This window comes from Puma concolor, chromosome A1 (genome assembly GCF_028749965.1).
Source record: "Puma concolor isolate L17-30 chromosome A1, mPumCon1.1.hap2, whole genome shotgun sequence".
In the NCBI taxonomy this organism is placed as follows: Eukaryota; Metazoa; Chordata; class Mammalia; order Carnivora; family Felidae; genus Puma; species Puma concolor.
In genome coordinates, this window is record NC_141667.1 from 59460468 (window position 1) to 59478731 (window position 18264).

Here is an 18264-nt window from a genome sequence, read left to right on the forward strand (position 1 = left end):
ACTTTTAATTTTTTGAGGAACCATTACACTCTTTTCCACAGTGGCTGCACCATTTTACCTTCACACCAGCAGTGCACAAGCTTCCAATTTCCCTACACCCCCACCAAGACACTTGTCATTTCCTGGGTTTTTTTATATTAGCCGTCTGAATGGATATGAGATGGTATCTCGTGGTTTTGATTTGCATTTCCCTAATGATTAGCGGTGTTGAACATCTACACAGATACTTTTTAAGTTTATTTATTTATTTTGAGAGAGAGAGAGAGAAAGAATGAGTGAGCTGGGGAGGGGCTGGAGTGGGGGTGACACAGGATCTGAAGCAGGCTCTGTGCTGACAGCAGAGAACCTGATGCAGAGCTCAAACTCAAGAACTGTGACATCACGACCTAAGCCAAAGTTGGACGCTTAACTGACTGAGCCACGCAGGTGCCCCTACACAGATACTTTTTTAAAAACTAACTCCTTGTGTCCTTTTGAATATAGAAAGGCAGTAAAATGTACATTTGAGGAGCTGAATCTTAGAAACCAAATTGCCTGGGTTTAATGCTGATTCCACTTCTTCCTGACTTTGTCACCTGGGTCAGCTGCAAGATCTTTCTGTGCTTCAGTTTCTCATCTGTAAAATGGGATAATATGTAAACTGATCTCATGGGGTTACTGAGAGGATTCAAGGAACTAATACAGAGAAGCCCTATCGAATACTTCAAGACTCCTTACGTGTTTTTGATAACTTTAGGGCATCATTACTGTGAACAGAAGAGAATCAGCTGCCTTCCATCAGCCAGGGGTTGTTTTCTACTCTGCCTGCTTTTTTTCTTCTCTGCCTGCTTTTTTTCTCAAGTGGTGATGTTGGGGTGAGATGGTAGCTGGAATCTGGTGGTTTTCCACCCCAAGGTGGGCATGTCAGGGGGAAAAAGAACAGAGGCAGCCTCCAGTATCCATCTTGAAACTTGGCAGAATCTGGGTTTGAGAGTGTTTGCAGAGTGGGCAACTGGGAAATGGGATGAGGCCAGGCAGTCTGGTGGAAGGGAGCTGCTCTGGTCCCTCAGCCAGTAACTTTGACAGCCTCTAACCATCTGGATGATGAGTGGTTCCGAATGCCTTAAAGGAAGACAGTGAGCTAAGGGTTGATGTTGCTACCTCTGTTACCATAGGATACCACATCCTAAGGACCTGGATAACTGTCCTCAGGCCTGCGTTGCCTGGGTCCCCTGTGTGTCAGCATTTGGGCCTCCATATAGTGCCCCATCTGTTGAACACCAGCTTTTGTCCCAGAGAAATCAGGATTTCCCCGTCCCTGGGATAGATTCCAGGCATGTCAGGAGGACCCTGGGGTTAAAGCTTTCCCTTTGTTTCCCAGAGCACATCTCTGCCTTGGTCCCCCCAGGGGAGGATGTCATGGGAAAGTCATCCTCATTTCTGATCCTTCCCCAGAGCCTAACCCAATTTCCTTAGCCAGGCAGGAGGAGCAGACACACTGAAGGAAGGGAGAGCTTCCCCTCTCTTGCCTTCACCTGCTTAACTGTCTTTTCCAAGCCCAGCCTGAAACACCATTTACTCAAGAAATCACTCCCCGACTCCCCAGATGGGGCCAGGTTCAGTGTTTACATTCTCTCGAAGAGCAGTATTCTTTTCTTTTAAATCAATTGTTACAGGTGCTTGAGTAGCTCAGTTGGTTAAGTGGCTGACTTCGGCTTAGGTCATGATCTCCCAGTGACTGGGTTCGAGCCCAGGGACAGGCCCAGTGCTGACAGCTTGAGCTGTCATTTAATTTGAATTTAAAAAAAATTTTAATCAATTGTTTAATGATAATTATTTAATTAGACCATTTATTTCTTTTAAAAAAATTATTTAATGTTTATTTATTTTTGAAAGCGAGACAGAGTGGGAGTGGGAGAAGGGCAGAGAGAGAGGGAGACACCGAATCCAAAGCAGACTCCAAGCTCCAGGCTGAGCTGTCAGCACAGAGCCTGATGTGGGGCTTGAACCCACCAGCTATGAAATCATGACCTGAGCTGAAGTCAGACGCTTAACCAACTGAGCCACCCAGGTGCCCCAACCTCATGTTATTTGTTTAATGTCCACCTAGGACTTTTCTAGACAGCCATTCTCAAAGTGTGGTCCCTGAGATTCTCTCAGTGAGTCTGCAAAGTCAAAACTTCATGATAATACTAAGAAGTTATTTGCTTTTTTTTTTTACTTTCTATCTATAACAAGAGGACAGTGGAGTTTTCCAGAGGCTACATACTGTGTGATTTTGCAACACCCTGAGGCAGAAGCAGATCTTAGGACTCAGCTATCTTCTCTTCAGCTGTACATTAAAGAATTTTGCAAAAATATAAAGTAATGCCGCTCTTCTCACTAATGTTTTTGGAGGGGACTTAGAAAACATTTAATTATAAAAACATTTAAATTATACATGTATAAATTAAAAACATTTAATTATAACATTGTTTATGTTAACATGTGATGGGATTACTATTATTTTCAAAGAAATAAGTGTTTTCACATTTTCTCTGATTCTAATATGGTAAATATTGATAAATATGAACAAAAACTCTTTGGAGTCCTCAAGTTTTAAGACAGTGAAGGGGTCCTGAGACCAGAACGTTTGAGAACTATTACCCTAGACAAGACTCAGCAACCTTTTTCTATAAAAAACTAGATAGTAAATATTTTAGGTTTTGTGGACCATACTGCCTGTCTTAACTACTCAACTGTATAGCACAAAGGCAGTCATAGATAATATGTAAACAAATATTGGCTCTGTCCCATTGAAAACTTTATTTACAGAAACAGGCGATGCATGAGTTTGGACTGCAGGCCCTAGTTTGCCACCTCCTGCTCTAGACTGTAAGCTCTGACAGGTCAAGAACCACATCTAACTTGTAAATTACTTTATCCCCCAACACCTGCTTTACTTAGTAGATATTTAGTACTTTTAACAGAGTGTTTAGCTGCTGGCAGTACAAGTCAGAAATAACAATGGCTTACCTTCAAGATAGTACTTTACTTCTTTATCACATTAAAAAAATAAAAGGCCAATCAGGATTGGAGTGGTGGTTCCACATAGTCATCAAAGACCCAGGTTCCTTATACTTCTCTGTTCCACCATTCTTAACAAGTGACTTCCATCATTAAACTCATGGCTCAACAAAGCTTAAAAAGCTGCAAGAGAATAAAGCTGATCTGCCAATAAATTCACTGCCGATCACAACAAAACGTTTTTAAACAGATTCTCAGCAGCTCAGTATTCATCATGTCCAGCATATGATAGAATAGTTACTTAGACATAGAAGGAAAGACTCTAGAGACCCAGAGATGGTAGAGGTGACGGAATTAGCAGCAAATGACCTTAAAGTATTATGTTTAAGAATTCAAAGGGAGATATGGGGCGCCTGGGTGGCGCAGTCGGTTAAGCGTCCGACTTCAGCCAGGTCACGATCTTGCAGTCCGTGAGTTCGAGCCCCGCGTCAGGCTCTGGGCTGATGGCTCGGAGCCTGGAGCCTGTTTCCGATTCTGTGTCTCCCTCTCTCTCTGCCCCTCCCCCATTCATGCTCTGTCTCTCTCTGTCCCAAAAATAAATAAACGTTGAAAAAAAAAAAATTCAAAGGGAGATAAACCAGTAGAGAAATGGAACAAAATAAAAATTCTAGATGAAAACTACAGTATCCCAAATGAGAAATCCGCTAGATTGATCTAATAGTAGCCTGGATATTGTAGGAAAAAGGAACATGAGTGTGAAGTCAGGGCAAAAGAAACTCTCCACACAAGGCACCGAGAGAAGAAAAGCTGGGGAAAAAAGGTGAGAACCTCAGCGATCTGTGGGACATCAGGCAGTCTAACAAATGGGTATTTGGATTCTTTTTTTGTTTTTAATTTTTTAATGTTTATTTACTTTTGAGAGAGAGAGAGTGTGAGTGGGGGAGGGGCAGAGAGAGAGAGAGAGAGAGAGAGAGAGGGAGACACAGAATCCAAAGCAGGCTCCGGGCTCCAAGCTGATGTGGGGCTCGAACCCACGAACAGTGAGATCATACCCTGAGCTGAAGTCAGATGCTTAACCGACTGAGCCACCCAGGCGCCCCTGGATTCTTGAAAGGAGACAGAGACAGAAATTGAGGAAGAAAATATATTTGAAGATATAATGTCCAAAAAGTTCCAAAGTTGATGAAAAATATCAACCTATAGATCCAAGAAGTTCAACAAACCCCACGCAGGAGAATCATGTGGAAAACCCCATCCAGACACGTCATAATCAAGTTGCTGAAACCTAAAGAGAAAAGAGAAAAACCTTAAAATCAGGCAGCGAATAAATACTATGTACAGGAAAACAATGAGTACACTTTACTGTCTTCTCATCAGAAACAAAGCCCAAGTATAATTGTATTATATCTCTACAGTGCAAAGCTTAAAGCTGGGGAGGGGTTGGCGGGGGGGGGGGGGGGGGGGGGAGTCAGCCTACAATTCTCTATCCAACAAAAAAAATCCTTAAAAGTGAGGGTAAAACCAAGATATTTTCAGATAAAAGCTGAGAGAAATTGTCACCAGCTGACTTACAAAAAAAGAAATGTCAAAAGAAATTCTTCAGGCTGAAAGAAAATCTTATCAAATGGAAACTTGGATCTCCATAAGAAATTAAGGGCCCTGGAAATATAAAAGACTTATAAAATTTTTCATAATTTCTTTAAAAGCTAACTGTTTAAAGCAAACATAAATAGTATATTGTGGATGATGTCTTTAAAGTAGGAAAAAGAACAACCAAACAGATGAGACAAATGGAAAACAACTGGCAAGTTCATAGACTTTAATCCAGCTGTATTAATAATTTATTAAAAGTAAATGGATTAAGCTCTCCAGTTAAAAGGCAGATACTGTCAGGTTGGAGGAGAAAAAAAAAAACAACCCTCAAGTTTATAAGCTGCCTATGATAGATTCATTTTAAACGTAAATAGACAGCTGGGCTAAAACTAAGAGGATAGGAAAACACGAGTAGTAAAAGGATGGGGAGATACTAATCAAAAGAAAACTAGAATAGCTATAAGACAAAATACAGAGTATACGAAAACCAGAGTGTTACCATATACAGAGACAGAGCTTTTGTAATAATGGGTTAATTCATCAAAAAGACATAGTAATCCTGAATGTGTACATACCTAATAGCTGAGTTCAAAATACCTGAATAAGTGATTGGATCCAGTAGAGCAAGTTTTCCGGCTTTTTGCAAAGGGAGGGATTGATGGAGGCATTTCCTCATTCTAAGCTGATCTTCTTTGAGTCAGTGATGAGGACAGAGGTGGGCAGAAATAAACTGAACTCCATGGCCTCATTCTGTGCTCGGCGTTGTGACCATCTGTGTCCTTCCTGTGCCTCTCAGAAAGCAGGCCCTGGGGCTCTCTGATAGGAGCCCTTACAGATAGTTCCCACAGGGCACTTCACCTCTTCTTTAAAAGTAATTTTTTTTCCCAACGTTTATTTATTTTTGGGACAGAGAGAGACAGAGCATGAACGGGCGAGGGGCAGAGAGAGAGGGAGACACAGAATCGGAAACAGGCTCCAGGCTCTGAGCCATCAGCCCAGAGCCCGACGCGGGGCTCGAACTCACGGACCGCGAGATCGTGACCTGGCTGAAGTCGGACGCTTAACCGACTGCGCCACCCAGGCGCCCCGGCCTCTTCTTGACATAAAGCATTTTCTGGAAACTGCCAGTCTCACATGAAATGCCAGCAAGGACGTGGGGCTGTTGTTCCTGAGGCTGGAGAGGGCTGGGGTCTTGGAGTGATGGATGTGGTCAGTGTTGGTCACTGGGAACTTCAGGTGTCCCAAGGTATAGGATAAGATGGCAATGTCCACCCTAAGGCTGACTCCCGCCACTCAGATATTAAAAGGGTCTGAGCCAGCATCAGGTGGGACAGGGGGAAGGGGTTAAGGGAATTTTTAAGCAATAATGAGAAGTTGCCTGCAAGAGAGGGAGGAGGTTCTCAGATGAGGTGTGCCTGTTTGGCAGAGAGCTGCATTGTTTCAGGCTGCCCCATTTACTGATAGTCCAACAATGATTCCTTCCTTCCTTTTTTTCCTTCTTTCCTCCCCACCCACCCCCCCACCCCCCCGCCAAACTTTAAAAAAATTCTGGTAAAATCCACATAGCAAAATGTACAGTCTTAAGCACTTTTAAGTGTCTGGTTCTATAGGATTAAGCACATCCACATTGCTATGCACCCATCATTACTGTCCATATCCCGAACTCTTTTCATCTTGCAAAACCAAAATTCTGTACCCATGAAATTCTAACTCCTCATTCACCTCTCCCTCAGTCCCTGGCTACCACCATTTTACTTTCTGTGAATTTGACTACTTCAGCTATTTCATGTCAGTGGAATAATACAGTATTGGTGTTTGTGTGACCGTCTTATTTCAGGTAGCATCATGCACTAGCATAATGTAAGGTTCATCCATGTTGTAGCATGCATCAGAGCTTCCTTCTTTTTAAAGGCTGAATAATATTCCATTGTATGTACATGCCACCTGTTGTTTTCCCATTCATCCATTGATGGACACTGGGGTTGCTTCCACCTTTTTGGCTATTGTGAATGATACTCCAGTGAACTTGAGAGTATAGCACTGATTTTGTTTCATTTTGTTTAAAGGTAATGAGGTGAATGTGGGCACAGAAGTTAGTGGTTCAGGACACTGGCGTGACAGCCTTATTTCACACTTGAGACCTAGAACAAAAATGAGCATCTGGGAGAATTTATCCTTGTAAATCTGCGTTTTGGAGAGGACAGAGCTGTTGAGATCGTTTGGGAGCTGAGGTCATTTAGAGTCTGACCCACCCCACTGGCAGTTGTTGGCCCTTTGTGGTCCCCATGGCCACCGTCTGAGTTCAGGTGTCCTTTTTGGCACTGGCTGTTGTAATCGTCTCTGGCGAACAGGGTGGCTAGACTCCAAGATCATTTCCCAGCAGCTCAGGTTGCAGCTCCTATTGGAATTTTCTTCCATAGGGCTTTCCAGAGCAAATCGCTCTTCTCGGAAACTTGTCATGGTTCTCCAGTGCCCATAGAAAACCCCAGAATTTCTGAACATGACTCAGGGCCCCACTGGCCTTCCTAATTCCTTCCCCCTCTCCTTCCCTCCATTCCTTCATTTATCAGTTGGTTCATTTGTTCAGCCTGTGTCCTACATTTTTGTATTTGTTTCTGACATGCGTGTCTGATATTGACTCATTCAAATGGTGTGTTAAAGGGCCCAGCACATAGTAAATGCTAGAATGTTTATGATTAAAAGGGTTTTACTTTCTGGGGTCTCATGAGCTCTTCACTGACAACCTTGTGAGGTAAATTCTTTCATACCCAATTGACAAGTTGGAAAATGGAGCTTTAGAAGTGCAGAGAAATGGGTTTGTAATTGGTCCTTGGATCAAATTGAGAACCAGAACCAGCAGTTCTGGTTCTGAATTTGGTGTTCCTCTGAGTGACATTGTGGCTTAGTGAGGCCCTAGGAAGCTGGAGGCAGCAAGAATAAATGCTCAGGGGCTCTGGATGTGTGTGTGTCTCTCTCTCCAAGTAAAGAGGCCTTGCTGGGGCTGAATTTGATTGAAGAACCATGAAAAGCCAGTGTTTGTAGATGTTCACCTAACAAAAGCCCAAGTGTAAAATGGTGTCTTGTAGCATCAACAGAGTTGGCTGTTTTCCCAACTCTGGAAGGATATATAATGATAATATAAGCTCATTTTGGAAGGAGCATGCTTTTTTTTTTTTCCTCTTCTCTCAACATAGGCTCCATGCCCAGTGCAGAGCCCATTGTGAGCCTTGAACTCCCGACCATGAGATCAAGACCTCTGCTGAGATCAAGAGTCAGACGCTTAACTGACTGAGCCACCCAGGTGCCCCCATGCTTCTTTCTTTATAGGGGACCCAGGAGCAGGGAAAAGCCTTACTAAATACGTTGCATTCATGCTGATAAAATTCTGAATGCTTGGCTGGATCAGCCAGGAAGTTGGAGCAAGTAGGTGGATGTGGACTCTTTGTTCCACTATGCAACCCATTAAAATGCTGAGGTTAAGGACAGAAGTGAGATCAGAAACACCTGCAGAGGGCTAAATGACTTGCTCAAGGTCACCCAGCTAAGGAAAGCTGAGCTGGGCCTCCCACAGTGGAGGATTCCAGGTTCACTGCTGCTTCGAGTGTATCATGCAGCAGCTTTTAATACACACCTTCCATTTGAAGACTGTAATGCAATAGAAAATGGGCTTAGGCATCATTTGTAACCTTGGCCAAGTTATCTAGTCTCAATGATCTCATCTGCACAGTGTGGATACAAACACTTGTTCCCTGGGTCGCAGCGGAGACTAGTGAACTAACTGGGCAGCCGACAGGTGCCTAGGACAAAGTCAGTTATTAATGGTGCTATTTCGTGGTGAGTCCTTGCTTTGTCCGCTCTTCCTTCACTCAGGGATGCACACAACCACTGCCTGGGACCGCTCTTCCTTCAATCAGAGATGCACACAACCACTGCCTGGGACTTGCCCCATGTGCTCAGGTTCTTGGTTGATTGCTCGGTAGGTGCTGTCACTAAAGGAATAGAAGGTTCTGATTGGATGCAGATACACAACTACTGTCATCCTTCCTTTCCTGACTATAGCATTTCCATTGGCTTATGCCAGCAATCTTGGGGTAGGTATGGGGAATTTTTTTTATTTCCTTTTCCCCAAAGGTATCTGTATGACCTCAGTGTGTGGTGACTCTGGTTGCTGGGGCACCTGGTACTTACTCTGTCAACTTAGCCAACATCTATCCTGGTCTGGTTGTGCCCTGTCCCTCTCCCACCTCCAGTAAAACAGACATGCCTCACTGAGAAAATCAGCTTTGTCTGGAGGGAACAGGTGGGTCTCAAGATCTTTCCCGCCTGTAAAGTTGGCCTTGCCCTTTGGCTCCCCCTCTATAGGGTACCGTTTTCTACCCCCTTGGTAATATCTCATCAGGAAGAAAGTTCTACCCTAGAGTTTCCAGGAAGCTACTTGATTGCATTATTGACTGATAACCTCATTTACCCTGGAGCAGAGAGACCTGTAGTTTTGAGTTATACTTAAGATTTAACATATGCTGATGTCAAGTTCCAAGTGAAAAATTGAGAAGGCCTGGTTACCTCCAAACCCAAGTCAGACATCACTCAGAAGGCTTTGAGGTTTCTTATTTTATATATTTAAAAAAGGGCTCCTTCTTCTTTTGAGACAACTTCAAAGGATTCATTCCAGGCCTCACTTCCTTTTGGTAAATCTTAACCAGTGTAAATGTTTACTTTTGTGTTGTAAATCCTAGGAGGCAGAGGGAGGAGGAATTTCAGAAGCAGGTGTTCTGCCAGCAAAAGTTAAACCTTAATCTGCTTTGGGTATTTTGGGGAGAGGGGTGGCTGGAGGGGGGAGTATTTATAATTAACGAGCCATGCTAATGAACCCGGAATTAGTAGACTGCCTTTTTGTTACTTTGTATGAATTCCAGGACCTTGTGCCCATTGCCCACTGGAAGAGAGGAAAGCTTAGGAAGACCTTCCACCATTTTGGGTGGTCAGTGAATGCGAGTGGGAGCAATAGGGCCAAACAGTAGTTAAAAAGATAGGGGTGCCTGGGTGGCTCCATCGGTTGAGCATCCAGCTCTTGATTTCGACTCAGGTCATGATCTCATGGTTCATGAGGTCAAGCCCCACATCAGGCTCCGTGCTCACAGTGCCCAGTCTGCTAGGGATTCTCTCTCCCTCTCTCTCTCTCTCTGCCCCTCCCCCACTTGTGCTCTTGCTCTCCCCCTCTCCCCCTCTCCCCCTCTCCCCCCTCTCCCCCTCTCCCCCTCCTCTACATGCGCTCTCTCTCAAAATAAACTTTTTAAAAAAGGGTAGAAAGATAAAGGGGAAAGTAAAATTATGTAAAGCTGTATTTATTAAAAACTGTGGCTTTGGTTAAAAATGTAAGTTCCTCACTTGATTACCTGAAGGAGTCTCCGCTCCCCTGCCACTCCCTAGCCTGGTCCCCCTCACTGCATCCACAGACATAGTACCTAGTGGGAGGGTCTTGGGGATTAGCCTGGGACCTGCACTCACCAAGAAAAAGACTTCTGAGTTTCAGTTTGCTGCTTAAGAAACACCAGCTTAGAAGGAACCTTTGGAAAACTAGGGCATTCTGTGCAGGGAGTCCACTTATGTGCTGTGTAACTTGAGCAAAGGCTTTCACATTTTCCAAGGCTCAGTTTTCCTGTCAATAAAATGGAGCTAACAATTGGTACCTTCAAAATTATGAGGATTAATTGGGATTGTGTATGCTCAGCATAGTGTTCACTAACCATTATTGTTACACCTACCCCTACAGAGCCTGCCATATGTGTATGGAATATGCTGAAGAGGGATGATTTGGTGGGAGGGGATACTGGGATAATGAAACTAATGCCTCCCTCCAACTTCACAGGCTCTCATTCCCTGAGGCCCTCTTTGCCTTTCTCCTTCCTCTGTTCATATAGAAGGAGGTGGGTGGGGCTGGCGGTGCAGGAGAAGGGGACCTAGAGCAGAGAGCAGGATGCAGTGAGGGGATCTGGGGCTGTAGGCAGACAGTGGCCGGATTTAGGGGCTACAGGGCTCCGCAGATTAGGAAGAGGAAGAACAGGAAAGAGCTGTCCCTCTTCACCATCCTTACCCCTACAGCTGCTGAATCTTCTAGTACATCCAGAATCCTCCACAACCAATCCCTTCCTGCCTCCCCAGAGCCCCAAACTAGACCTCACGACAGTCACTTGTGGGTGACTCACACAGCCAGGTTTGGGATCACCGGAGTACCCCCTCCCACACAGGGGGATCACCAGAGTAACCGCTTCCCACACAGGGGGCTCACCAGCATTCCCCCTCCCACACAGGGGATCACTAGAGTACCACCTTCCACATGGGGGGGGGTCACCAGAGTACCAACTCCCACAAAGGGGGATCACCAGAGTACTGCTTCCCACATGGGGGGATCATCAAAGTACCCCTTCCTACATAGGGGATCACTAGAGTACCCCCTCCCACATGGGGGATCACCAGAATACCCCTTCCCACACAGCGGGGATCACCAGAGTACCACCTTCCACACAGGGATTACCAGAGTACTGCCTTCCACACGGGGAAGATGATGATCACCATCATACCCCCTCCCCACACAGGAGATCGTGCTTCAGACTGCAGCTTTGCCACTTCCTCACGTAGCTTTGGGTGTGACAGCAACAAAACCAGAAAATAGCCTGGGAGCTGTGTAGGTAAGGTGAGGGACATCCATGCAGTGGAGTGGAGTGCCATGTAGGTAGTTAAGCATGAGGTAGAGCTACTGGTGCTGATATGGAAAGAATCCCAAGGTATACAATTAAGCAAATAGCAAGATTCAGAATAGTATGTTTTATGTTAAAAGAAATGGGGTTAAAAATACTTGTACATCCATATGTACTAGTCTTATGGAGAGGACTGAAGGAATTCTCTATTCCATGGAAACGTTTAGCCCACACAGGATTAATATAGCTGCTGGTGTAGGACCACCCTTGGAGAATTGCTGCTTTAGAACTACTTCCTGTTCATATGCCCCTACCTTTCCCACTTTACTCACTTACCTGCCAGGCTTGTGTTGTGATTTGACTTTGCAACCCCAAGTCAACTGAGAGTTGAGGGAGGTTGTGTATACATTGTAGTATAATTCATCACTTTTTAGATTAACTTGTGAGTTTTGTTTGTTTTATGTGTTAACATCTTCAAATTGGAAATGAATCTTAGAAATGCTGTTGGCCATGGTCATGGCCCACCGATGCACAAACTCTGGTGTTCCCGCTAACGTAACTGGTGCTGTTTCCCCCACAAACCATTTAAGAGCAACTGTGGACAGACCTTTGTTCTTATCTTTGGCACCCTCTGGTAAAATCGGGAAGGCACCAGAATCGAAACTCAAAGTAACTCTCAGTAGCTTGGAAGAAAATCACAGAGACATCATTGGAGCTCTCTTCAAAGAAATGCTGGCTCAGCACTCAGTGGCACCAAGAATGGTGCTGTGAGGGACACACAGGTGTCCATGAGTCAGCGTTGAGAAAGAGTTGTGGCTTATCAATACCTTAGCTAATTTATTTTGCTTGTTTTTCTTTCCGTGTATGGAAAAAAGAGCTCCGAGTCTAAGTAAGTCTAAATGAGCTTTTTCAATACAGATAAAGTAAATCTTCTGAGGTAAAGAAAGCACTGGGCTATAGTTTATTGGCAGTGTTTTTCTTTCTTCATTTTATAAATAAGAAAACTTTTATAATTGAGGCTTGCTTTCTTAGGTTTCATGAAGTAGAGTTTAAGTGTGTGTAATCATGTATATATGTGTGTGGGTGTGCACATGGGTGCTTGCTAGGTACATACTCATGCTGCTATGTCTATGAAAATATTTCCGGAAGGACACACAGGAAATCTTAACATTCATGGTCCTTTAGGAGCTTGCATCTATGGTGAGGAGGGAAAAGTTTTGTTTTTGTTTTTTTTTAATGTTTGTTTATTTTGGGGACAGTGCAAGCAGGGGAGGGGCAGAGAGAGGGAGACTGAGTATCCAAAGCAGGCTCTGCATTGACAAGCTGACAGCAGTGAGCCTGGTGTGTGGCCTGAACTCAGGAACCGCGAGATAGAGATGACGACCTGAGCCAGAGTCGGACACTCAGCCGACTGAGCCACCGAGGTGTCCCAGAGGGAAAAGGTTTTTGTCACTTATGTTTGTGGGTTGTTTCTTGTTTTGTTTTGTTTTTCATTATATTTTTTTTATTTTTTTTTTTAATTTAAAAAAAAAGAATGGAGAAACCTTTAGAGTCTCAACCTTATCTTGGGCCTCCTGACTTCCTGATCTCAGAGGGTAGACCCCCAGATTCAGGGTAGCCAGGTTTGTTTATCCATCTAACTAGGCCGAAAGCCAGCCGGCATCTCCGTGTGCATGAGACTAAGAATTGCATGAGGCTCATGGGCTGTCCAAGAAACTACTAACTAGCCAATTAGCTATGTTTTTGCCCTCTTGTCTCCCTGTCCTCCTCCCTTCCTCAAATGGTTTTTGAGCATGTTTCCTGCATATAATGTCAAACAAGCATCTATAGACCACCCCCCCTTTCTAAAACTGGAAGGGGCATCCATTTTGCACTAGAGGTGCCTGGAAAATGTATATGTCATTATAATCTTCGACCATCTCTTCAGAGCCTTTAAGTCTGATAACGTGGCCTTGGTGTTGTAAGCCTCACCGTGGGGAAAATGGCATTTCTTCCCTGCAGTGATTTTGATGCAAGGCCAGATGTAGTTTTATCAGATTCCTAATGGGGCCACCTCTGTGACCACTGTAACCCAGAGATGCTACTCTGAGGGAATGTCCGTCGAGAAACACTGAGGTTAGTGCTGATGTGACTGCCAGGGCCTTCCAGAAGGAGACCGACTTTTGGAAAGAATACCGCCAACTCAGGCTCTACCTGCATAGCCCCCCAAACCACCATCATCCCAAGTCCCTCATTTTGGGGGCTTGGACATGCTACTAAAATTTCCTAACTTGTGCCCTTTCTTTTCATCATACCCTGCCCTCCCACTCTGTTCTCCAAGATGATCTTATTATGAGGTTCTTAGGCAGTCTGATCAATGCCATCCCCTTGCATGAAACACTTTGATGCTCTAACATGGCCCATAGAATACTCACATAAGTCTAACCCTGATTTTGCCCCTCCAGGCCCATCCTGTCCCCCACCTCAACCTTCCCCCACCCCCGTACTCTGGCAATTACAGAGGCTTTGCAAATGCTAGTTTCTCTACCAATGTATTTGCCTCTCTTCACCTATTTACACCTACTCACCCTTCAGCCTTGAGCTTAATCATCATTTATTCAAGGAAGCCTCCTCTAACATAACTGAGTCGGTCAGACCCCCCCTCCCCACCCCCCGCCATATACAGTTTCATGCCACTGTGTGCTGCTGCTTCATACAACTGCTCACATTATGTCTGGCTGTCTTCTTTACTGCACTGCAAACTCCCCCAGAGCAGGAGCTTGGGCTGGTTTTCCATAAAAACCGTATCCCCAGTGCCTGGCTCCAGTAAGCTCTGAACATAAATGTTGCACAAATGAATGAATGGATGACCCTCCTGCTAAGGCAGTGATGCTTCTCCCAAGAACCAGTGGTAGGCCCTGCCCCCAGCACGATGTGACTGAGGAGGCTGATTGGTGGGATGGAATGCGACAGGTCCCTCTGGTATCCTGGATACCAGAGAGGGTGGGAATGTAAACTGGGCCCAGAGGCTGCATTCTTGAAATTTCACTTCAGCCCAGGAGGAGCCTGCAGGGAAGTGAACCTGACCTTGAAGTTCTTGCCTTTATTTTTTACCCCCTCTCAAAAAAATCAAGATAAAAGGTGCAGTCATGCAATACATTCTTTCTGAGGGAGCCGTGAGGTGGGGGCTTCTAAGTCACGCTCCGCTCATCATCCAGACCTTCTTCTTGCTGGTGCAGGTGTGCTTCCTAAGATTCCTCAGCATCGCATGCCCTGGAGGAAATGAGGTTCCTGGTGCATGCTCCCTGGGCACCCACGGGAACATGTCTGCAGCAGTTCCCCAACCAAGGTGCCACAGAAGTCAGAGAAAGAAGCAGGTGCTTATTTAGTGTCTGTTATGTCCCAGGCACTTCGCATGCCTCGTATGATCTGGGCTTCCCAACACACCTATAAGCAAGGACACACACCACTTAAGCAGATGGGGAATCAGGGCTCAGGAGTTAGAATGAGCTGCTCACAGTAACACAGCTGGTGGGGGAAGTGCCAGGATTTGAACATAGATCCATCTAGTAGGTTCCTAGCCTCTGTTCTGACCCCTGTGCGATCTCCAAGTTGCTCTGACAGCCAGCACCTGAAAACACCTAGTCTTCCTACCACTTTATTACCTTATTTAATTGTTCATAAAACTTGTTAAGGGAGATATGATCACTTTAATTTCTCAAAATACTAAACTGAATCTTAGAGAACTTAGTTAAATGGCAGAACCGGGATTCAAACACACCTTCATCCACCTGCAGAGTCCTTCCTTTCCTTCCCCCTTCAGCAAACAGGGGAGTCTGTGTGGCTTAAGGCAAGTCACTTTTCCTCTCTGGTCCTCCGTTTTCTCATCTGTAAAATTTGGACAATGGACTCTATTCAGGAGTTTTCAATATTTCTTTAAAATTTTTTTTATCAGTGGAGCCATTGTGTAAAAAATGACGTGTGAAGCTCTCCCTTTGCTTCTCAATGTCACCGGCCTGCCTGGATATGGGGGTCTCCTATATCCCACATACTCTTGAATAGAACCCAGTTTGAGAACCTTTCAAAGGCCTTTCCAGTGTGGTCTGCCATCTCTGCTTCTGTAATTTGGGATTTAGCAGAAGAACCAGGGCACATTCTCATTTTCAAAAGCAATACCTTGTGGTTTAACACCTCTTTGTGATCCCCAGCCAAAGGGATTCAGCGTGTGTACGAGAACACCCTCCTGTGTGTTTAGAGGCTGGCTTATCTCTAGGGAATAGAGATAAAGTTCATTGTGCGGTTGGTGTTCTGACTTGCTAGGAAACCCATATAAATTAGTAGTTATTGCAAAGAGTTGCACTGAGTGGGTTCAAATCCCTGCACCTTCACCTCACAGCTTGTGCCCACGGGTAAGCTACCTAACCTACTCTATCTGCCTAACCTGTTATAGTTTCTTTGGTGTGTTGAGGCAGTGATGCCCAGGCTCTGCTATTAAACTCAGTGGTGTATGTGCTCAACAAATATCAGCCATTGTTAACAATCTTGATTGCAAAGCATGTGTTATTTCTAAGGTACAATGACCATAGTTAGAAATTAGCACTGAGCTGGGAAGTTTTGGGTTATATAAAGATAAGGGTGACAACCCAAGAAAAATGAGCATCATCCTTTACTCCCCTTACCAGCCACCCAACCACCTACACCAACTGATGGTGAAAAATTGTCTGGGTTCTGTGGACACCTGGACTTTGCAACTGTCCTCTCCCCGACCATTCTTCTACGAGGTGGCGAACAGCCCTGCCTGGCGTTCAGATACCCCACTCTCAAACTATATGGCTCTTATGGATGAATTCTCTTTTCCTTACTTTTTATTTCTTTTTTTTAAAGTTTATTTATTTATTTTGAGAGGGAGAGAGAAAACATAAGCTGGGAGAAGAGCAGAGAGAGAGGAGAGAGCAAGAATTTCAAGCAGGCTCTGCACTGCCAGTGCAGAGCTCGACACGGGGCCCAAACCCACGAACTGTGAGATCACAACCTGAACCAAAGTCCAACACTCAACCAGCTGAGCCACCCAGGTGCCCCTCTTTTCCTTACCAAAGTCCAACACTCAGTCACCCAAGCACCCCTCTTTTCCTTACTTTTGACTTATTGTATCTTTCAACAAATATACCAGTGGTTCTTAACTGGGAAAGATTTTGACACCTCCTCCCCCATCCGCCTCTACCCCTGGGAACACTTGACAATATCTGTAGACATTTTTGTTGTCATAACTGGGAGGGGGGGTACATCTAATGGTTAGAGACCAGAGATGTGGATAAACATTCCACAGTGCTTAGGACAGCTCCCCTACAACCAAGGATAATCTGGCCCAAAAAGTCATCAAGGGCTCATGGTGAAGGCCAAGGTGGAGAAGCCCTAAAATCTATGTTAAGCACCCACCATACAGGCCTGGTGATGAACAAGACAGGCCTGGCCCCCTGCTTTTGTGGCTCTTGTAGCCCAGTTTGCATTACAGTGGGTACTGGGGACAGATATTACAGGACTAAATAAAGACACAAACATGAAATTGTCATTTGTCTTGAGTTCCATGAAGGAAATAAAATGGTGTCGTTGATGGAGAATGCCCAAGGGGGACCTAATTAAGATGACTCAGATAAAACCTGTCTGGGAAGGTGACAGTTAAACCGGGCTCTGAAAGCCCAGAAGCTAGCCATGCGGAGAGAGGAGAAGGGCATTCCTGGCATGGGTCAGAATGTGCTAGGTGGCTGGAGTAGAGTGAGCCTTGGAAAAAAAATGATCAGAGCTGGAGGAGGCTGGAGAGTCAGACTGGCGGGGCCTTTAGGCCTGGGCAAAAGTGCAAGCTTTGTTCTAAACACAGTGAGAAACCACTGGAAAATCTTTAACAGGGACATGACAGGGTCTCTTTTATTTTCAAAAAATATTTAAAAACTGTGAATTGGAAGGGACTTTTCCTGGGTTAAAAACGTTGAGAGGTGCTAAAGAAACCAGTCCTGGCCCATGACCATTTGCATGTGTGAGAACACATGGAGGTATGCGAAGGGAGGAGCTTTGAGAGGGGGGAGGCAGAGCTGCACCAGCTGGGCTCTTAAAGAGCAGAGGGGTTGGGGTGAGGGACCTGGGACTTGGGGAGGGAGGGAGCCGCCCCTCAGTTGCCAAGGGGGAGGGAATGCCAGTTGACAGGTCATGGGGGCCTGTCAAGGGCACTCCCATCTGATGTGAAGGAGAATATTGTTTGTCTATTTTTGCCAAGTGGGTCTCGCTTCAAGTCCAGGGGCCCCTGGGTTTGGAGAATATCGTTCTTTCTGCGTGTGACAGTTCAGTTTGTGGGTTTTGCCCGCCTTTGCCACTTACCCGTCATGTCACTGTAGGTGAGTTACTTATTGTCTGTGTGCCTCAGCTTCCTCATCTATAAAGTGGGTGAGTGCTTACCTCATGGGGCTATGTGGTTGAAGTAAGGTTCTCTTTGTAAAGTGCTTAGCAGAGCTCCCAGTGCATAATCAAGGTTTAATGAATACTAATTATTGTGCAGCTAGCTTAGATAAACAATTTCACAAGTAAAACATTTTTAAATTTTTCTTATTTTTGAGACTGAGAGAGTGTGCACACATGTGTGGGAGAGGGGCAGAGAGAGAGAGGGAGACAGAGGATCCAAAGCAGGCTCTGTACTGGCAGAGGAGAGCCCAGTGTGGAGCTCGAACTCATGAACCTCGAGATCATGACCTGAGTCGAAGTCAGATGCTTGACGGCCTGAGCCACGCAGGTGCCCCACACAAACAATACATTTAATGTAATCTTTCTAACAACACTGTAAGATAGATACTATAATTTTTTACACAGCTTTGTTGAGATATAATTCACATGTCCTATAAGGAACCCATTTAAAACATAACTATGTAGCTTTTAGTATATTCAGAGTTTTGCAACCATCACCAGAATCACTTTTAGAACATTTTAGCACCCCAGAAAGGAACCCTGTACCCCTTAGCCATTA

The 18264-nt window shown here is 44.9% G+C and overlaps 1 protein-coding gene across 2 annotated transcripts in view; it reads left to right on the plus strand.

Moving 5' to 3' along the window:
* WWC1 (WW and C2 domain containing 1) overlaps positions 1 to 18264 on the plus strand; it is a 155814-nt gene that overhangs the window by 24384 nt on the left and 113166 nt on the right. The window contains exon 1 of one of the 2 annotated variants that reach the window (XM_086711676.1): positions 17280 to 17302. The exons of the other annotated variant lie outside the window; for it this stretch is intronic. Within the exon in view, the coding sequence (XP_086567802.1) occupies positions 17283 to 17302 (20 nt within the window). The 5' untranslated portion in view covers positions 17280 to 17282. Of the gene's footprint in view, positions 1 to 17279; positions 17303 to 18264 lie in introns of those variants that run through there. 2 annotated transcript variants of the gene reach the window in all.